General features: G+C 43.1%; 2 protein-coding genes across 6 annotated transcripts in view; both read left to right on the forward strand.

Annotated features, from left to right (window-relative positions):
- Positions 1-7127, forward strand: part of PTPN4 (protein tyrosine phosphatase non-receptor type 4) — a 99183-nt gene extending 92056 nt beyond the window's left edge. For both annotated transcript variants that reach the window (XM_042827369.1, XM_042827370.1), the window contains exons 26-27: positions 58-193; positions 1864-7127. In XM_042827369.1, the coding sequence (XP_042683303.1) occupies positions 58-193; positions 1864-1950 (223 nt within the window). In that variant the 3' untranslated portion in view covers positions 1951-7127. The remainder of the gene's footprint in view (positions 1-57; positions 194-1863) is intronic.
- A 1299-nt stretch (positions 7128-8426) lies between these two features.
- The window catches only part of EPB41L5 (erythrocyte membrane protein band 4.1 like 5), a 47767-nt gene continuing 39603 nt past the window's right edge, over positions 8427-16590 (forward strand). For 2 of the 4 annotated variants that reach the window (XM_042827121.1, XM_042827122.1), the window contains exons 1-2: positions 8427-8485; positions 9236-9420. In XM_042827121.1, coding sequence (XP_042683055.1) covers positions 9241-9420 — 180 coding nt within the window. In that variant the 5' untranslated portion in view covers positions 8427-8485; positions 9236-9240. Of the gene's footprint in view, positions 8486-9235; positions 9421-16590 lie in introns of those variants that run through there. The other 2 variants (XM_042827123.1, XM_042827125.1) reach the window with 2 other exon arrangements.

Below are 16590 nucleotides of genomic sequence, written 5' to 3' on the forward strand. Positions count from 1 at the left end.
AATGTGAGCTACGTTCCAGACACTTCTTTTTATTAGGGTGTTCTCTTGTTTTGACAGTGCTGGGATTGGACGGACAGGAGTTCTTATCACCATGGAGACAGCAATGTGTCTCATTGAGTGCAATCAGCCTGTTTATCCATTAGACATTGTACGAACCATGAGAGATCAAAGAGCCATGATGATCCAAACACCTGTGAGTACCATACTTGCAATTCTGTGTTGAGGAAGAGTCTTCATGCATTTGAAAATGCTAGAATTTCCCCTGCATTGATAATGTTTGTTTGTTTTTTGAGATAACTGCTCTGCTTCCTTAACATTCTGTTTCTGAATTCTAACAGGTTAAGAGTGGAGTTAGAACAGAGATTTTTTTTTTTAACTTGTATCAGTCAGATGATGCTTATTTCAGAAAGCTGTTTGCTTTACATTTTTAAAAAGTGCATTAAAAGAGTCAAAATGCTCAGCTGTGCTGTCTTTTGTAGGAAGTCTTAACGTTCTAGTTATTCCATTTTTTTGACCAATTAGTTTTTTCTTTAATTCAATCATTGGTTGTATAGTTTTACTCAGTGTATTTACTATTTAAAGAGAAAATATTCTGAAGGAAAAAAGGCACTGGGTTCAGTGTCCAATCTCTTCCACAGTTACCAGAAACTAGTTAGTCACTGCAGTAATTTCAACAGCCTGTTGCTGTTCCTCTGACTAAATTTGAAGAAACCTTCAGTGTTCCTCAGGGTGTATTCAGGTTGAGAGGAAAATATGTAAACCTCCATTTCTCAGTCATCTGTAGTATGGCACTGTCTAGTATTCATATTCCACTAAAAAAAAAAAAAAAATTATTCAGGAATGTGAGGAAACATGAGGAACAATAGGAGATGGCTTTGGCTTTTTGTGATGGCTGTGTTATGAATTTGTACATCTCTACGGCATACTTTGAGAGGAGACCTTTGTTAGTAAGGAAGGGGAGGTGAGGAGTAAGAGTTATCTATGACAACTTCTGCTGCTGCCTTTTCCTGATTTTTGCATTTTCTGAAATATTCCTCAGTGTCCACGAGATGGCTCTATGCGTGGTTCTCCTCTGTGCTCTATGAAGAGAGTTCAGAAAGGTTCATTTAGTGAGCACTGGAGGCAAAATGTGTATTCTACATGAATATTGTCTAACTTTAAGTATTTTAATTTAGATGTAACAATGCAGCACATAGTGATTGCATTGTTAGATCTGTTGCTGTGCCCATTTAAGATCTGAAATCAACAATTACTGCATTGAAAATGAAAAGGCAGGAATGCTTTTTGCTGTGCTTAATGACTGGGATTGTTTTGTTTGTTTGTTTTTTGGAACTACTATTTGTTTAAAACAAGGTGTCTTCTATGCAGGCCAGTGCTAGACTTGAATATATTGCAGTTAGACATCATATAATGTTAAGAAATTGGGTATGGGCTTTCTAAAACATGAAGCAGTGTATTTCCTCATTGTGAGAGAGAGGTGCCATTAACATGCCAAAATCGGTGCAAGCATGAAAAAGTGCTTTGCTATAGTTTGTAAACTGAAGTATATGGAAACTCTGTGTTAGTGAAACTTCAGCAGTGAAATGAAGGGCAGGAAATAACTAAATAAAAGAATGCTGGAAGTACAGGATAGGTGGGTATGACTTCTGGTATATATTTCTAAGTGCTGTTCATTCCACTGTTCTGCTGAGAAACAAGATATTCTTATACACATGTTCTATATTTCCTAAGCTAAACTTGAAGCACAGTTCTTGGCCTGTTAAGAAAATAGGATAGGAGACACTGGAAGCTTCTCCTACTTTCAAATGACCTGCTGTTTAAATTTGTTTCTTTTCAATTAATTGAATCTACTTTTCTTTTCAGAGTCAATACAGATTTGTATGTGAAGCTATTCTGAAGGTGTATGAAGAAGGATTTATTAAACCTTTACAAGCATCACCACATAAATAAAGAGCAAAAAACCTAGGATATAAATTGAGGAACCCTGTCCTCTAGATAATGAACTGGCAGCATTCTTTGTGCCATAATACTGCTTGCAGGAAATGATAGTGAAGTACAGCAAAGAATTGACAAAGGACTTTGAAAACTTCAGCACTGTTGCACTTTACATTGAAACAAAATCAGTCTCTGAAACTCTTCTAATCTTCATCTGTTTGAAGACTTTATTTTCGTGCTTTGCTCCGAACAAACCATAAACTGAAAGAACTAATTGTGTTCAGGGTAATCTACGAGATTTCATTGTAGTGCCATATACTGCGCTTCTGGTTGAATTGCTACAAACAAGGCTTGGAATTATTTCACTCTGTTTTACACCCATGTCTCTTAAAAATGGAAAAACAAATGAAAAAATACACTAAGCCATGGTCTTTCTCCAGTGCTAGGTTTATTTACTATGTACAGACTCTCACTGTTTTGTTTTTTACAACATTAGCAATATTGCTGATACTAGATAGATACACACTGCCTACTGATGCAGCACACTTTGTCCTACACCTTTCTTAGAGACCAGCTGGTTGTTAGAGGAGAGCTGGCATCCGTGTTAACCCAGCAGTAGCTGCATAATGCCCACTTACCAGCATCTTGTTTAAAAAAAAAAAAAAAAAAAAAGAAAAAAAGAAGAAAAAAAAAAGGAAAAATAAAAAAAAAGAAAAAGAAAACAGTAATAATAAAAACTTTAAAAAAATAAATAAACAGCATTTCTTTGACACAGCTTGTGTGTCATACACTGGTGTATTCTGATTCATGTAACTTAAGATTATGTGATGGGAGCTAGTGCATGCATTGTCTTAACCCCTTAAGTGCCTTGAGACTTACAGCGTACATCCAGTGAAAGGCACTCATGATTCTGTGGGGGTGGTCTTGTCCTGTTGTGTTTATCTTAATGGGTTCAGATTTTAAAAACGGCCCTTGGTGCTTGGAGTATGTTACTGCAAGGGGTCATGGAAATACCATTCCCTCTTTCCTCATACGATTACCTGCGTGCTACGCTCAGTAGCAAAAGCACCTCTGCCAACTTAACGAATGAGCATTGTTTGCTGCTGTGTTGTAGTTACGTGAAAAGTCTGACACATTCCTTTATTCCTTACGACTAGTAACTTACTAGCAGCCTACTATGAAGTGCTAGTAGGTCATTAGAAGCTGACACTTTGTTTTATCCTTTTATTGAGAATAGCTGTCTTACTCAATTAGAACATAACTCTTTAATAGCACTGATAATGAAGTCGAACTCACGGTCAGATGTGATTTAATTCCATTATTTGCTAACCGAGTATTTTTTTAAATCCTCATAGTTGATTTCAAGCCATTTTCGTACAGGTCTGCCTTTTATTTTTCTAATTGTTTGGGGAGGGTGGGAAGGGAGGCAAACACTATGATGCTTTCCCACAACTCCTTTAATTCCGTGATAGTCTCAGTCACCCTCTGTCATGCTTGTGCAAAGTTGTTCCAGTTGGTATGGGTTGCCTCTTATTTAAGTAGGTATAAGATTTGTAACAGATGTCTGATACAGTATCTGAGCTCACTCTAAAGACATAGATAGGTCCCAGTTTTTCATGTTTTTTCCAGTATGGGGAGAAACCCAAGTCAGAAGCAAGGTGTCCAGTGTAATATACTGTAAGAAAACAAAATCAGTCACTTCTTTGACTGCCCTGCAACAGCATAACTCTGTGTCCTCTATTTAAAAACCTTAATTTATTGGTTTCCTGAAAATGTCTATCCAGTAATTTTTGTTATAAGCTATATAAAGCATAGAGCTGGAATGGGAATTTCTACACTAAAGTTTTTAACTATTGAATAATTATATAATATACGGTGTTCTGTGGACATCTGAAAGAGATCAGCTATGAAATATTAAGTGAAAAGGAATTCAGGCAAAGTGAAATCCTGGCTTACGACTTAGTAATACACATGAACCACAATGCCAAATGGAAAATATAGTTTTAATTATTTTTAGAATACAAAATAATACTAGGTGGCCTGTGGCCCTGTTACTTATATTTCTAGATTTGATGCTTAAATCAATGTTTTTCCTCAGTGAAAAATGAATCTTACAAGTATCTTTGGATCTGACAAATGGAAAAAGAGTGATAAAGTAGCTTTAATCTCAGTTTCATTTTAAGCCATTTGCAACAACAACAACAAAATCTGTGTTAAATTTAAAGCTTTAACTTTCATATGATGAGATTATTAGCTGAGATGCCAGCTAACTGGAAGCTTATTTTAAAGTCAGCACTTAATATCTAAAACGTAAAATAATTCATCCATTATATTCAAGTACACTTTTTTCACAGTCAAATTGTAAAGAAAAATATCATTTGCCCCATTTTTTTCCTGAGAGGAATGAGAAACTAAGTTTATAGCAACGTGAATAGTGTTGGTTTGTCATACATTTAACTATTGTTATGTGAAGCTGCCAAAGCAGTTTGAGTTCAAAATACCCATTTATACCACAATTACATGTGGGATATTTACTGGTCATCTGTCATTACTGTTCTGATGACAAATAGAGGCGAGAATACAAACTTAGAATCTTCCTCTGCATTGATTTAAGCTGATCTGCTGTTATGTATTAACTAGCTGCACTGGGGGGGAAAAAAAAGGCAAACTCAGCTAATTGATCGTCAGTTAATCAATGGCTTTTTGGCTTCTGGAAAGCCAGCAGAATGGGAACCAAAAGCTGCTTGGGAAAGAGAAGGCTGAAGGCTTCCTGCACCATAAATCATTCACTCAGATGTTTGTATTTGTTGTGGTATAAATGGCCTTCACAATATTTTTATACGGCCAAAAGAAAATAAAATCAAAATGCTAAATATTTAACTTTGGGTTATGAAGATCTGTATCATCGTTCAGACTTTCTGAAGAAGTTTTTGTATGTTTCATGCTGTACAAAACATGAATGTATCTTTCAGACAAAATGAACTGGATGTGATTGGTGTTTGTGATTGGTGTTACGACTGTTGGACTTGACGAACAATTATTTTCATACCAATTGATGAGGAAAAATGCTGGGTGGGGGGAGAAAGAGTATGTTTGTAATGCTTCCATGATATACAGATCCAGCTTAAAACAAGAATAAGTTTCCATTGTAAATCAGAGCAATATTATGAGAGCTTTTGCCAATGTGTAACATCGAGACTTTTTCCTTTTCAGTTCAAATTCAAAACTACCACAACCATCTCTTGTTTAAAGTGGATGTGAAGGTTCTTCTGTTAGCAGAAAAATGAGGTTCTTGAGAAGGCTTTGTGTGTTTTGGGGGGCGTTTTTACTATTGCTAAATATGAAATAAGATGCAGGTAAATCACCGACGGACTGTCAGCCAATTCCTTCTGAGAAATGCTGCGTTAGATACACCGGAGAGCTGAAAACTTAATTTATCCAGAAAGCATTTGGTGGTTTAAACGGTGTGCGTGTCTGAAGCAGTAAGCCACTGCTTTTGCAAGTTCTGTTTTTGGCTATTTTCTCCTACTTCTGACTAACAGTTTGGTTTTATTACACCACATTTAATGCTAACTGAAGGTTCTTCCGCGTTTCTCTGTTAAATCTTAGAAGCTTACATCTCATATAGGTTAAAATATATCTAGAATAACTGATTATGTCCTGGTGCACCACCCGAGAGAGAAGGGGTGAGAAAGCAGTAGGGAGATGAAGGTATGTGAGGTGTTTCTTGTGGAAACTGGCAGCTTTCCTTGGAGAGCTTCTGAAAAGCTGTGTGGTACCTATGGAGGCCAAGACCCAGCAGTACTGCCCAGGGAGATGGGAAGTAGAGAAGGTCCTGCGTAGTGATGCCAGACCTCCAGGCATGCTGTGGAGCTGAACTATGTGATATTTTTATGTTTGTGTAGGTGTGTGGGCAATAGTTGGTGGCTCAGGGAATTGGTACGAGCGTGAAAAATGCTCTACAGATGCACCATCCACAAATCTCCACGCAAAAGCAGGTTGTTCCATACTTACGGTCTAGTTGTGACTGTAGAGCTGTTACTGCAGGCCATCTGAAGGACCATCAGCCCTGAGCATAAAGGGAGGAATTGAATATTGTCCAAATTCAAGATCTGTTTATTAGGATTTCCACACAGAAAAGGAATAGTGCCTTCTTAGGGCATTTGCAGTGTTTTTGTACTGTGCAGGTCCCCAGCAGGCTGGGTGTGTTTGCTAATTTTAGAACCCACCTTTTATCTTGAGACTTGGAAAGCTGTTTTCCATTGCTACTTTCAATGCTGGGGTCAAATATCAAAATCTGATAAGAAGATGCTCATTGGTTAAATGTAGATCTTGCATGAAATTGCACAGATTGTAATTAATGGTGATTGGGGAAGCTGTTAAAGGAGAAAAGCGTCTGTTTTAATGCAGTGTTTTGTCCAATCTCATTTATCTCTATCACCACTGCACTTCAGCTCTGTGCTAGCTGCTACCACTGAACATCTTCAGTTTGTTGGGCTTCTCCAGCTACAAACTGCAGCAGTGCATAACCTGCAAGCTCCAGCTGCTCTCTGAAGCATCACTTGCTCATTGAGAGCTCAGTTGGTAAGAGTTTCAGGAGGAAAACACGCACCTTTTCAATAAAAAGTACATCCTCTTTGTTTTCTCTGAGCCATGTAGCCTAATAAATGTAATAAAATATCCATCATTCCTGTATTCTGTAAGATGAAGTTTGGTTTCAAGGTGTTGGCTGACAGTTTGCTGCTGGTGGTATTTCATATTTAGCAAGCTTGTGTTTTAAAGGATGATTTTTCTCAAAGTGTTTTGATGTTTGAATAGTAGCACTTTATCTCATGCTTACTACTGACTGAACTGTCGGAAAAAATAAATTGGGTTTGGAGAGAGATGCGCAATGGGTTTCTGTGCGGAGATGATTTGGGTTACGCCGCGGTACGAATGCTTTCAGCTGCTCCAACCACGTCTGCGTTACTGTTCGTGTATTTGAGGGCTTTTCAGAAAGCAGATTATTAACAACTGATGGTTTCGATTGTCCTGTCGTAAGAACGTAAAAGCTTGCATTTCCAAAAAGTGCAAATAGAAATACAGAGTACTGGTACACTGATCTGTGGTCTCTCTCAGCTGCAGATTAGCTATGTTTACTGTAGATGTTTCTGCTAAGCCTTGTTTTTAACATTAGATCAATTGCCTGGAAATCTGTTTGTTTGTTTTACTTTGGATTTTGATAACCAAAAGTAATGCACAACAAAGTTTAAAGATGTCTCTTCTTCCCTCTTCTGCCTGGGCCGGGGGGCTGAGACAAAAGCGAAAGGCTTTCAACTGTTTACATTAAGCTGTTTTTTCTAAGGAGAGTATATCCACAAAGAGTAGACTATAAACTGTCCAGTGCAGCGATCACAGTACGCTGGGGCACCATGTAACAACCCATCACAGGAAAAGTAAGGTAAGAAAACAAAGTTCGTTCTTGCATCCGATGCGTTCAGAAGTTGGTCTGTTTGGTTTGGTTTGTCTGCCAGTGATCCCATTTTCACCAGTCAGCTTGGCAGAGCTCTTTGTGTAAGGTTTGGGGTTTTTTGTTTTGTTCTGTTTCTGTAACAGGTGCTATATACTCTGTGTAAATCCAAAGGGAAGAATATTACCTAGATCACTATTAACAATCAGATGGTGGCAATATCTTTTGCTAGTTCCTTCTACTAATTAGCTTCCACTTCAGCTGTGGCTCTCAGCATCTCCGTGTCATCATCCCAAGGAGGGGTGGCTGTGAATAGGACACCTCGGAGCTGGACACCTTCAGCTGTAAGGCTGCCTGCTGCCCCATTAGCATGGCAGAAGGGTCCGTTCCCCTGAGCAGATTTCTGCCTATAGACATGAAGGCCTGCAGTGGGCTGGGGGACACTAAAACACCCACTTGTTGGCTTCAACAGATTGGAAACGATAGAAACTTGAAATGGGTCAACACTGGACGAAGTAAAAAGGATTCAGCTTTTGTCACTGCAGCTGCTGTATGCATTAAGGGCCTTAGGCATTTGTCCTTAGTTGGATAAATTGAAATTCCTTGCCATTAAGTGACACAGTGACGTCCTACCGAAAAACCAGCAGTTCCCAGCACCGATATGCGAGTTAACATTAACAGGTCTTGTTTCAGTCTTAGGTAAAATCTCATTTTATTATGTGAAGAAAAAAAAAAAAAAAAAGCTGTTATGCATATTTTGTGGATATATTTAATTTCAGTTGACAAATAGTTGTCTGGGTACAGACTTGAAAAAATATATATAGTTTACTTGTGGATCTTAATTGTTTAATTGCAAAATAAAGATGTGCTTTAGTAATTCCACTCTCCGGCCCTTCTCTCGCCATCCCCGGGCGCCTCTCGGGCCGCCCCGCAGCGCCGCGCCCCGCCGGCCGCTACCACCTGGCGGCTCGGGGCGGGGGCGGCCCCGGCTCCACCCCCCAAAGGGGCGGTGGCCTCGTCCGTCCCCTCCGCGCGTCGCTTCCCGCCGCGGTCGTCGTGTCGTCCCTTCCTCGGCCCGGAACCGCCGCCGGCAGCCCGCAGGTGAGTGAGTAACGCGGCCGGGCGCGGCGGGCTCTTTCCCGCCCGAGGTCCTCCCGCATCGCTCCGCCATGTTGCCGGGCCCGCCCCCCCGCTCCCGGCCCGCCCCGTGCAGCCTCCGCTCCGCACGGCCCCGGCGCGACGCCGCCGCCAGGTGAGGGGTCCGGCCCTGAGGGGAGGCGGGGGTCGGGGTCGGGCCGCGGGGCGAGCGCCGGGAGCGGCCTCGTACGGAGGCGGGCGCCATGGCCGCGGGTGGGAGCTATGCGTCCCGCCGCCCGGCCGGGGGGAGGTTTCTGCGATAAAATCTGTGTAAAACCCTTTGGTCCGCGAGCACGACGCTGCCGCGAGCTCCGAGGTTTGTCTTCTGGCTCGGAGAGCAGCGCTGCGTCTCGTTAAGAAGGCGTTTGGTGTCAGCCGCGGGCTGTACGAGGGCTGCGCGGCGCCGGGCTGCGCCCTGCACGGCTGCACGTCCTCCGGGGTCACCGGCAGTCACTGGAAGCCGGAGCTCCCCGAACAGCGGGTGTGCGCGGCTCTACGGGCGTCCCGTTGGTGCTTCGTTAGAAGCGCTTGAGTTGGAAGGGACCCTTACAGTCACCTAGCCCAGCTTCCTGCAGCCAACAAGGAAATTTCAGTCCCCGACGTCTTTTTATTCGTGATCCTTTCTTAGCAGTTAATAATCATAATAATAATCATGATTATTACGCCTCTCATTCGCACGACAACCTAACCCAAGCCTTTTCTCGTATTTCCCAGCCAAGATGCTGAGCTTCTTCCGCCGGACGCTGGGGCGCCGCTCCATGCGCAGGCATGCGGAGCGGGAGCGGCTGCGTGAAGCCCAGAGGGCTGCGACCCACATCCCGGCAGCTGGAGATGCCAGGTCGGTCATCACCTGCCGTGTGGCTCTGCTGGATGGCACCGACGTCAGCGTGGATCTGCCGGTACGATCCTGGGACGGTTCTGCTTGATAGCTTGTGTTGAGCTGTTGGAGCTTTTTGTTGTTTTGTGGGCTAGATAGGGGGTATCTGTTTGTTACTGTATTAGCGTTGTGCTTTGAGTTCTGCTAAGTCACTGGGTGCAAAAACAATCATTGAATGAATGAGTTGGAAGAGCAACGTAAGGATCATTGAGTCTAACTCTTGGCTCCATACTGAGCCACCTAAAGGTATTGGAGAAACGGCTGCTGTCATTGCTCACCACAACTTGCACGGTGTCACTATGCCTTCAGTCGGTGCTTCCTGTGGTGTTTATGAACTAAGGGAAAGACATGTAGGTCCTGGAGTGCGTCCAGAGAAGGGCAGTGAAACTGTGAGTGATCTGGAGCGCAGGTCTTCCAGGGTGCTGCTGAGGGAACTGGGATTGTTCAGTCTGGAGAAGAGGAGGCTCAGGGGAGGTCTCAGAACTCTCTGCAACTCCCTGAAAGGAGGCTGCAACAAATGGGGGTTGGTCTCTTCTCCCAGATAACAGCAATGAGATGAGAGGTGTTTGCCTCAAATTGTGCCGGCGAGGTTCAGACTGGGTTTTAGGAAACTTTTTTTCTCAGAAAGGTTAGTGAGGTATTGGCACAGGCTGCCCAGAGAGGTGGTGGAGGCACCGTCCCTGGACATGTTCAGTAAGAACCATGGAGATGTGGCAACTGAGGGTAGTGGTCAACAGGCATGGTGGGGATGGGCTGACAGTTGAACGAGATGTCTTTTTGAACCTTAACGATTCTATGGTCTTTAGAAGGTATTCAGTAGTTCTTGACTGGATGTGCGCATAGCCAGTCACTGTTGACACACAGCAGAATATCAGGAATTATTTGTTGGGCTGTTTTTTTGTGTATGCCAGGATGCAGTTCTTCAGCATGGGAGGGGACAAGAAGAATTCTATTTCCTTCTCCTCCTCAGGGCAGATTGCTATGAGACTGCCCTTGCTGTATGTAGTGCTTTGTTGGGAGTGAGGTGTTAGCCACTGGTTTGCATTTCTAAGGCTCCTTTAATGTGCACGTGTCTGTGTTTAATGATAACTTGGGTTTAGTCCACAGGACAAGCAGTAGCAACAGGAGCCTTGTGCTCAGGTTTTCCAAGTCCCATGTCTGCAACTCATGCAGAGCTCACATAGCACAGTTAGGAAGCCGTGTGTCTTGGAGGCCTTCTGAGCAGTTCTGTAGGATTTTGCCTTTGACAGCAGTGGTGCTGGTGTTGGAACTGTTGGCTAGAAAGAGCATGCAGAGCAGCCATTCTTAACATGATTTTTCTTTCCTTCCTCCCTTAATTCAAACACATTTCTAGAATTGAGTGCTAGGCAGCCTAAGGAAAGCCCAAAGGGGTGCTGAGCTGAGCAGCGTTGTGTCCTGCTGTATCCAAAAATCTGAGTAACACGGTGTGGAAGGAATAGCTGGACATCTCTGTTTGCCAAGTGGCTGTATGGACAGGCATTTAGAGGGTAATAAAGCTAATTTGTTCATCTCTGAAACAGCGTAATGGACGTGTCCAATGCTGCCTAGTGCCTAGGATGTTTGATTTGAGGCCAGGAATGCCCACAAACACTTGATAGAAAGCGTTGCACTTAAAAAGTACTCAGGTTTAAGTAAGTGTCACCACATAACCAGAGTAGGGATGTTTGGGGCTGAAGTTGGCTCTGCTAGGTGCCTGTAACAACATTTCTGAGGCTCCGGGGAGCATAAATTGAGCCTGAAGAGGAGTCGTGACCTCCCATCTGGGCTATAGACTTAGGTCAGGGTGTAGTGGTAACTATTCTTTTTTGCAGGAAACAGTCACTTTTTTTGCACTGCTGTTTTTTTCTTTGTAAGCCAATAGAAAGCCTTGTCCAGGAACATCTAGGTTCACGAGTAACAGTAAACAAACAAGCTAAATCTGCATAGTAAGGTGCCATAATTACAGCCCGCTGTCAGTGGCTGACACACTAGTTTCTTTGGTGATTAAAATACAATAAATTAGAAGTAAATTAAATGTTTAATTTCAGACTGTGTCTCACATTGCTCGTATTTGGAGGTTGAATTGGGAGCAGGAAGAGGAAGGAGTGGAGGGTACAAAATCCTGAAGAAACAGTTTCTTTCTAAAATCTAAAGCTAAATGAAAAGCCCACATGTGCACATGGAGGTGTTTTTTTTTCCTTTTACGAGAACTTTCTGAGAGAATAATCGGCCCCTTTGAGCTGAGGCATTTTCCAGGACTGGTTCTGTTACTTTGGCAGTAGGTTTGGTTTAGAATGGGCTCTTGTTTTCTCAGGCTCCCTGGGATCTGCCAGTTCAGTCGTGCGTAGTGCTATTGTCTAACTCAGTTCTGCAAAACCATCTTACCCAAAAAAATAAATAACAGAAAGTGTTTCCTAAGACTGAATCATTCAGCAAACAAGTTAGTTCACAGCTGGAGAAAGAGCTGGCTTGGCAGGACAGAGAGGGCAAAAGCCAGTGCTTCACCTTTGTTAACCCACAGTACAGAAACACTTGATGCTGGCATGACTTGCTGCTGCCGCAAATGTTGCTTTCCGCAGTGAAAGAAGATGTTGCTTTCCATATTGCGTTTGTCCTTGTTTCCTTGTGCCCCTTGGCAGAACAGACCTGTGGTTTTTTGGCAGTCAGGCAGTAAGTTCAGGCAGGAAAACGCTGTGAAAAATAATCAATGTGATTTTGTTCCGCTTCCAGCTGGAGCCATTGTCCAATCTGGTTCCCCGTGTGCCTCCCCAAATGTGGTGAAGAAGCACTTAGAGACAGCGTGAGATTTATGCTGGCTTGTTAAGCTGTAGCTTTGTGAAGAATTTGCCACCGAAAGAACAGTGTTCCAGAACTGTGGCCGTTCTTAGGGCTGACTGCATGGGTGACTGCTGAATTTCTGTTTCAGTAACGTTCTCTGTGGCCTCTTGTGTAAGCCAAGCATGTTTCGGAGCCTTTTTAAGGAGCAGAGGCTGATGTTTGGGCAAATATTGACAATGAAACAGAAGGATCGTGTTGTAAATGAAGCAGTTGAGCTTAATTTATTAAACAGAGCCAGAGCTTGAGCAGTAACCCTGCTTTTTGTCCGCTGATCTTATCTGTGGTGCCTGTCAAGCCCCTTCATCTGTCTGCTTTTCTATTTCTTCTGTTGATTCTAATTACAAAACTGCCTAACTTGAACTGTTCCTCAAGGCTACAGCCCTGTGCACTACGTAGACCGAATTCTTTGTGAAGAATCTACGTATTTTGCAGCTGTGTCAATGATTAAAGAGTCTCAGTGCTATGTGTGCTATTTCCTGTCACCTCGGTGCGTTCAGAACAGGGAATGTGAGCTTCACACAGCTTATCACGGTTTCTCTGGAGCAGATGGAAGAGTTCCTTTTTTTCCCCAGTCTTCATTTCGGATTCTAAGGTTGTGTTGGGACCTGGTGGTTCTCCCTGGCTGTTACGGCTTGTTTTTATTATTCTTTTTGAAGCCTGATGTTTGTCCAAAGGCATTCAATAATTTTTGTCTGACCGACGTATGTAGTAAAACATGGAGGCGTTGATTTTGAGGTTTGGTTTTGCTTTGTTTTAAAAGTGTGTGGATGGATTCATGTGGAGAACGAGTGCAGCCCTGCAGCAGCAGGCGTATGGGAAATCCACGCTCTGTGGAAACCAAGGACTTTGTTTAAACAAAAAAGAAAGCAAAAAAGAAAAAAAGAAACCCTGATTCCACTTAACTTATTAACCCACAGTTTGCGTAATCTTCTGGTGGATGATGGAGCATTAATTATGTTCCAGTTGCTGTGTATCCAACCTGAGTTTGAGGCAGGAGTTACCTATAGGCAGCTCCTTGAGGTGTGAGCTCCAGGTAGGGAGGATGGCTCAGCTGGAACCCCAGCAGCTTTCTGCCCTAAATATTCCTTCCTTCCACCTGTGTGCTGTTCAGCATGGAGATGGTCCTTGTCCTTGTTTTCACGAAGTATGGTTAAAACAAGGTCTTATGTAAACCAGCTGCAGAGCACAGCAGAATTGTAGGATTTAGCCAAGCTGTTCATGGTTTTGGAGTAATGCTTACAAAATAAGATTAAAAGGGCTGTGCTTTGTTGATTATTTAAAATCAAGGAATCATAGAATGGCCTGGGTTGAAAAGGACCACAATGATCACCTAGTTTCAACCCCCCTGCTATGTGCAGGGTCACTAACCACCAGATGAGGCTGCCCAGAGCCACATCCAGCCTGGCCTTGAATGCCTCCAGGGATGGGGCATTCACAGCCTCCTTGGGCAACCTGTTCCAGTGCATCACCTCCCTCTGTGTGAAAAACTTCTTCCTAATATCCAACCTAAACCTCCCCTGTCTCAGTTTAAAACCATTTCCTCTTGTCCCATCACTATCCACTTTTGTAAACAGTCAAAACTGCGTGGAACACCACAGAATGTGGCAGCAAACCGTTAGCAGTGCTGCTGGCTTTTTGTGTGGAAGGAAATGATCTGTGCTGATCTGGCTGTGAGATCAGAGATGTGTTGTGATAGTTGTTTTTACTTAATAATCCAGTCTGGTTTTCTAAGCTCGTAAAATACTTGTGGCTCCTTGCTTGAGTATTTGTGGTTGTGAATATGAAATACAGACTGCTTTCTGTAACACAGATACTGCTTAAGGAGAAAATCTAGGAACACCAGAGATGTTGGAAAATTTAGTTTGGTAGCAGGCTAGATTTTAAATTTTCAAACCGTATCTCAGCTGGTAAAAAACAGTGAGTAAATAAATAGCATTTGTTTGTGTGTGTGTATTCAGACCGTGACAGTTTGGATGCTCAGGGCTGACCCCAGCATTTGGGGTTTGCTGTGCTGCAGGATGCTCAATTGTCCTCAAAGGTTTAGCATTCCTGACTTGCTGCATAACAGTGTGTTTTGGCCCAAGCGCTGCTTTCTGCTGAACTGCCCGGTGATGACTTCAGGCCAATTGCTCTTAACAAGCTGAGAACCCTGCACTGCAACACCAGCCCAAAGTGTTTGGGGCAGGTGTTTAGCTGCTAAGGCTTAATGATGGGCTAGCAACTCAGAAATGAGTATATCAGGAAAAAACGTTAGGGAAGACAGAAATGGATTAAATCAAATGTGTGACCATAAATTGGTCTCTGCTGGGGGTTAGGTACGAGTTCTGCCAAAATAAGCTGGCAGGTAGGAGTGTTTTGAATCTTTACTCTTCTCCTTACAGGCTCAGTAAGCCTGAGCACAGTGCGTTGAAACCCTTCTGTATGGTATTCTAATGGATTTAGGGTTACAGCGGGTGTGAAATCAGCTCCCCTGGCTGCACTGAGCAGAGTGGTTAGTAGTAGTTCATTGGCAACTATTAAGCAGACTGAAAATATTTGTCCTGCGAGAGCAATCCAAACCCTGCTGCAAGGAGAGGAGAAAAGGGAAGAGCAGAAGGTAACAACCAGGTGAAAATGTCATTTACATTGAGTATTGCCACAGGAGAATTAGGGGAACTTCCACCAGATCACGCAGTGGAAGCGTATCTTTGAAAATGGAATAAGGAAGGAGGACTTCAGTAAGCCTTGAAGAGTTTGAACTTAACACTGGGGAGCGTGTGAAACTTTTGCTGACCTACACCGAATACACAGCTGAGGGTTTCAGTCACATGCAAAGTGCTGCATAATTAATTCTGTGCTGACAACTCGGTGATTTAAGTCAGAAGGCAGCCAGCGGCCCTGGAAAACCTCCTGCCGCTGCTTCGAAGCTGTTCTCCTGCATTGCTCACTCTGAGCCCACTCCCAGTGAACCTTTGGTGTGCTGCTGAGACTGGCATCCTGCTGAGCTGCAGCAGGGAATCCACCCGCTGTGGATGTGCGTTTCACTTGTTGCTTCAGCTCTGAGTTAAGCTGCTCCGTTGCCTGTCCCCAGCAGGGCTATCAGCCGTGGTGTTTGGCTGGGATAAGTGGTTAATGACAGTCCTAAGGAGTGACTTCATGCAGAATTGAGAAGAATCTAAAATATTCTGCAGAATAAGGTGGAAATGTCCCTTTAGTTTGAAATCAGGTGCAAAATGCTTTGTGCAAGATGAAGACGCCTTCTAGTTTTGCTGTTGCAAATGATGATTTAATTTTACTTCTGCCTGTATATTGTGTGCTTAAGAAGAAAATACAGTGTGTGCCAGGAACATCTCAGTAGAACCAGTGCCTTGCCCTTTGCAGATAGACATCACTGACTGAAGTCGTGGATGAGATGTTTTTACATGCAGGCGATTTGCCTTAAGGCTGCTGCTGGGAGAGTCTCGCTGCTGTCTAGCAAATCTGCTGCTGTCCAAAAAGCACTTATCTCATGTCCAAAAAGCACTTTATTTCACATCAACTGATAAAATTGCCCAGGATGAGTTTGATGAGGTGTACATCTCAACGTAGTCGTTGTACTTTTTATCCTGGTGTATTTTTATGAAGGAGTTCTTACCATGAAAAATGCATGTGGATTCAAACCTGCTTAGTGTTATTTACATGCTTTCTCTTTAAAAGGCTTAATTAATTTTTGATTTTTTAGATCATCACTTTAAAAGCAGTGTTTACATGGGACAGGAGCTAAGGTTTTGTCATAAATTATGTATGAGCATATGCAATGGCTTTTTGCAGCTTCAAGTTGAGCTTTATGTAAATGCCTTATCTTAAGTACTGTTTGTTGAAGTTCCTTGCCCCAGACTGTTTCCTCGCAGTCACTAGAAGCACTTGCTAATGGAATGCTATATCCTAATTCAGCCTGCTTTTCTATCCACTTGTGAGTTGCCTAGACAGCAAACTGGTGATTTCTACGGTAACTTCTCCTATAATTCACTCTGAAAATGTTTCACTGTGTTCGATATTGTCACCAATTGTGTGACAATTGACAAGTGACACCAGTTGTGTTTCCCATTCCTTATCAGTGGATAAGGAAAGCCTGAAAGGGACAGTGATTAAATGATATTCTAATACTGTCAGCCTTGTCAAGTCCATGTGAATACTTTCCGAAAAAGGGCATTATCACAGAATCACAGAATGGCCAGGGTTGGAAGGGACCTCGAGGATCGTGAAACTCCAACCCCTCTGCCACAGGCAGGGCCACCAACCTCCACATTTAAACCAGGCTGCCCAGGGCCCCATCCAACCTCGCCTTGAACACCTTCAGGAACGGGGCGTCCACAGCCTCTCTGGGCAGCCTGTT

The sequence above is a fragment of the Centrocercus urophasianus genome, unplaced genomic scaffold, assembly GCF_019232065.1.
Source record: "Centrocercus urophasianus isolate 14NV4802_14NV808 unplaced genomic scaffold, USGS_Curo_1.0 seq_28, whole genome shotgun sequence".
Lineage (NCBI taxonomy): Eukaryota > Metazoa > Chordata > Aves > Galliformes > Phasianidae > Centrocercus > Centrocercus urophasianus.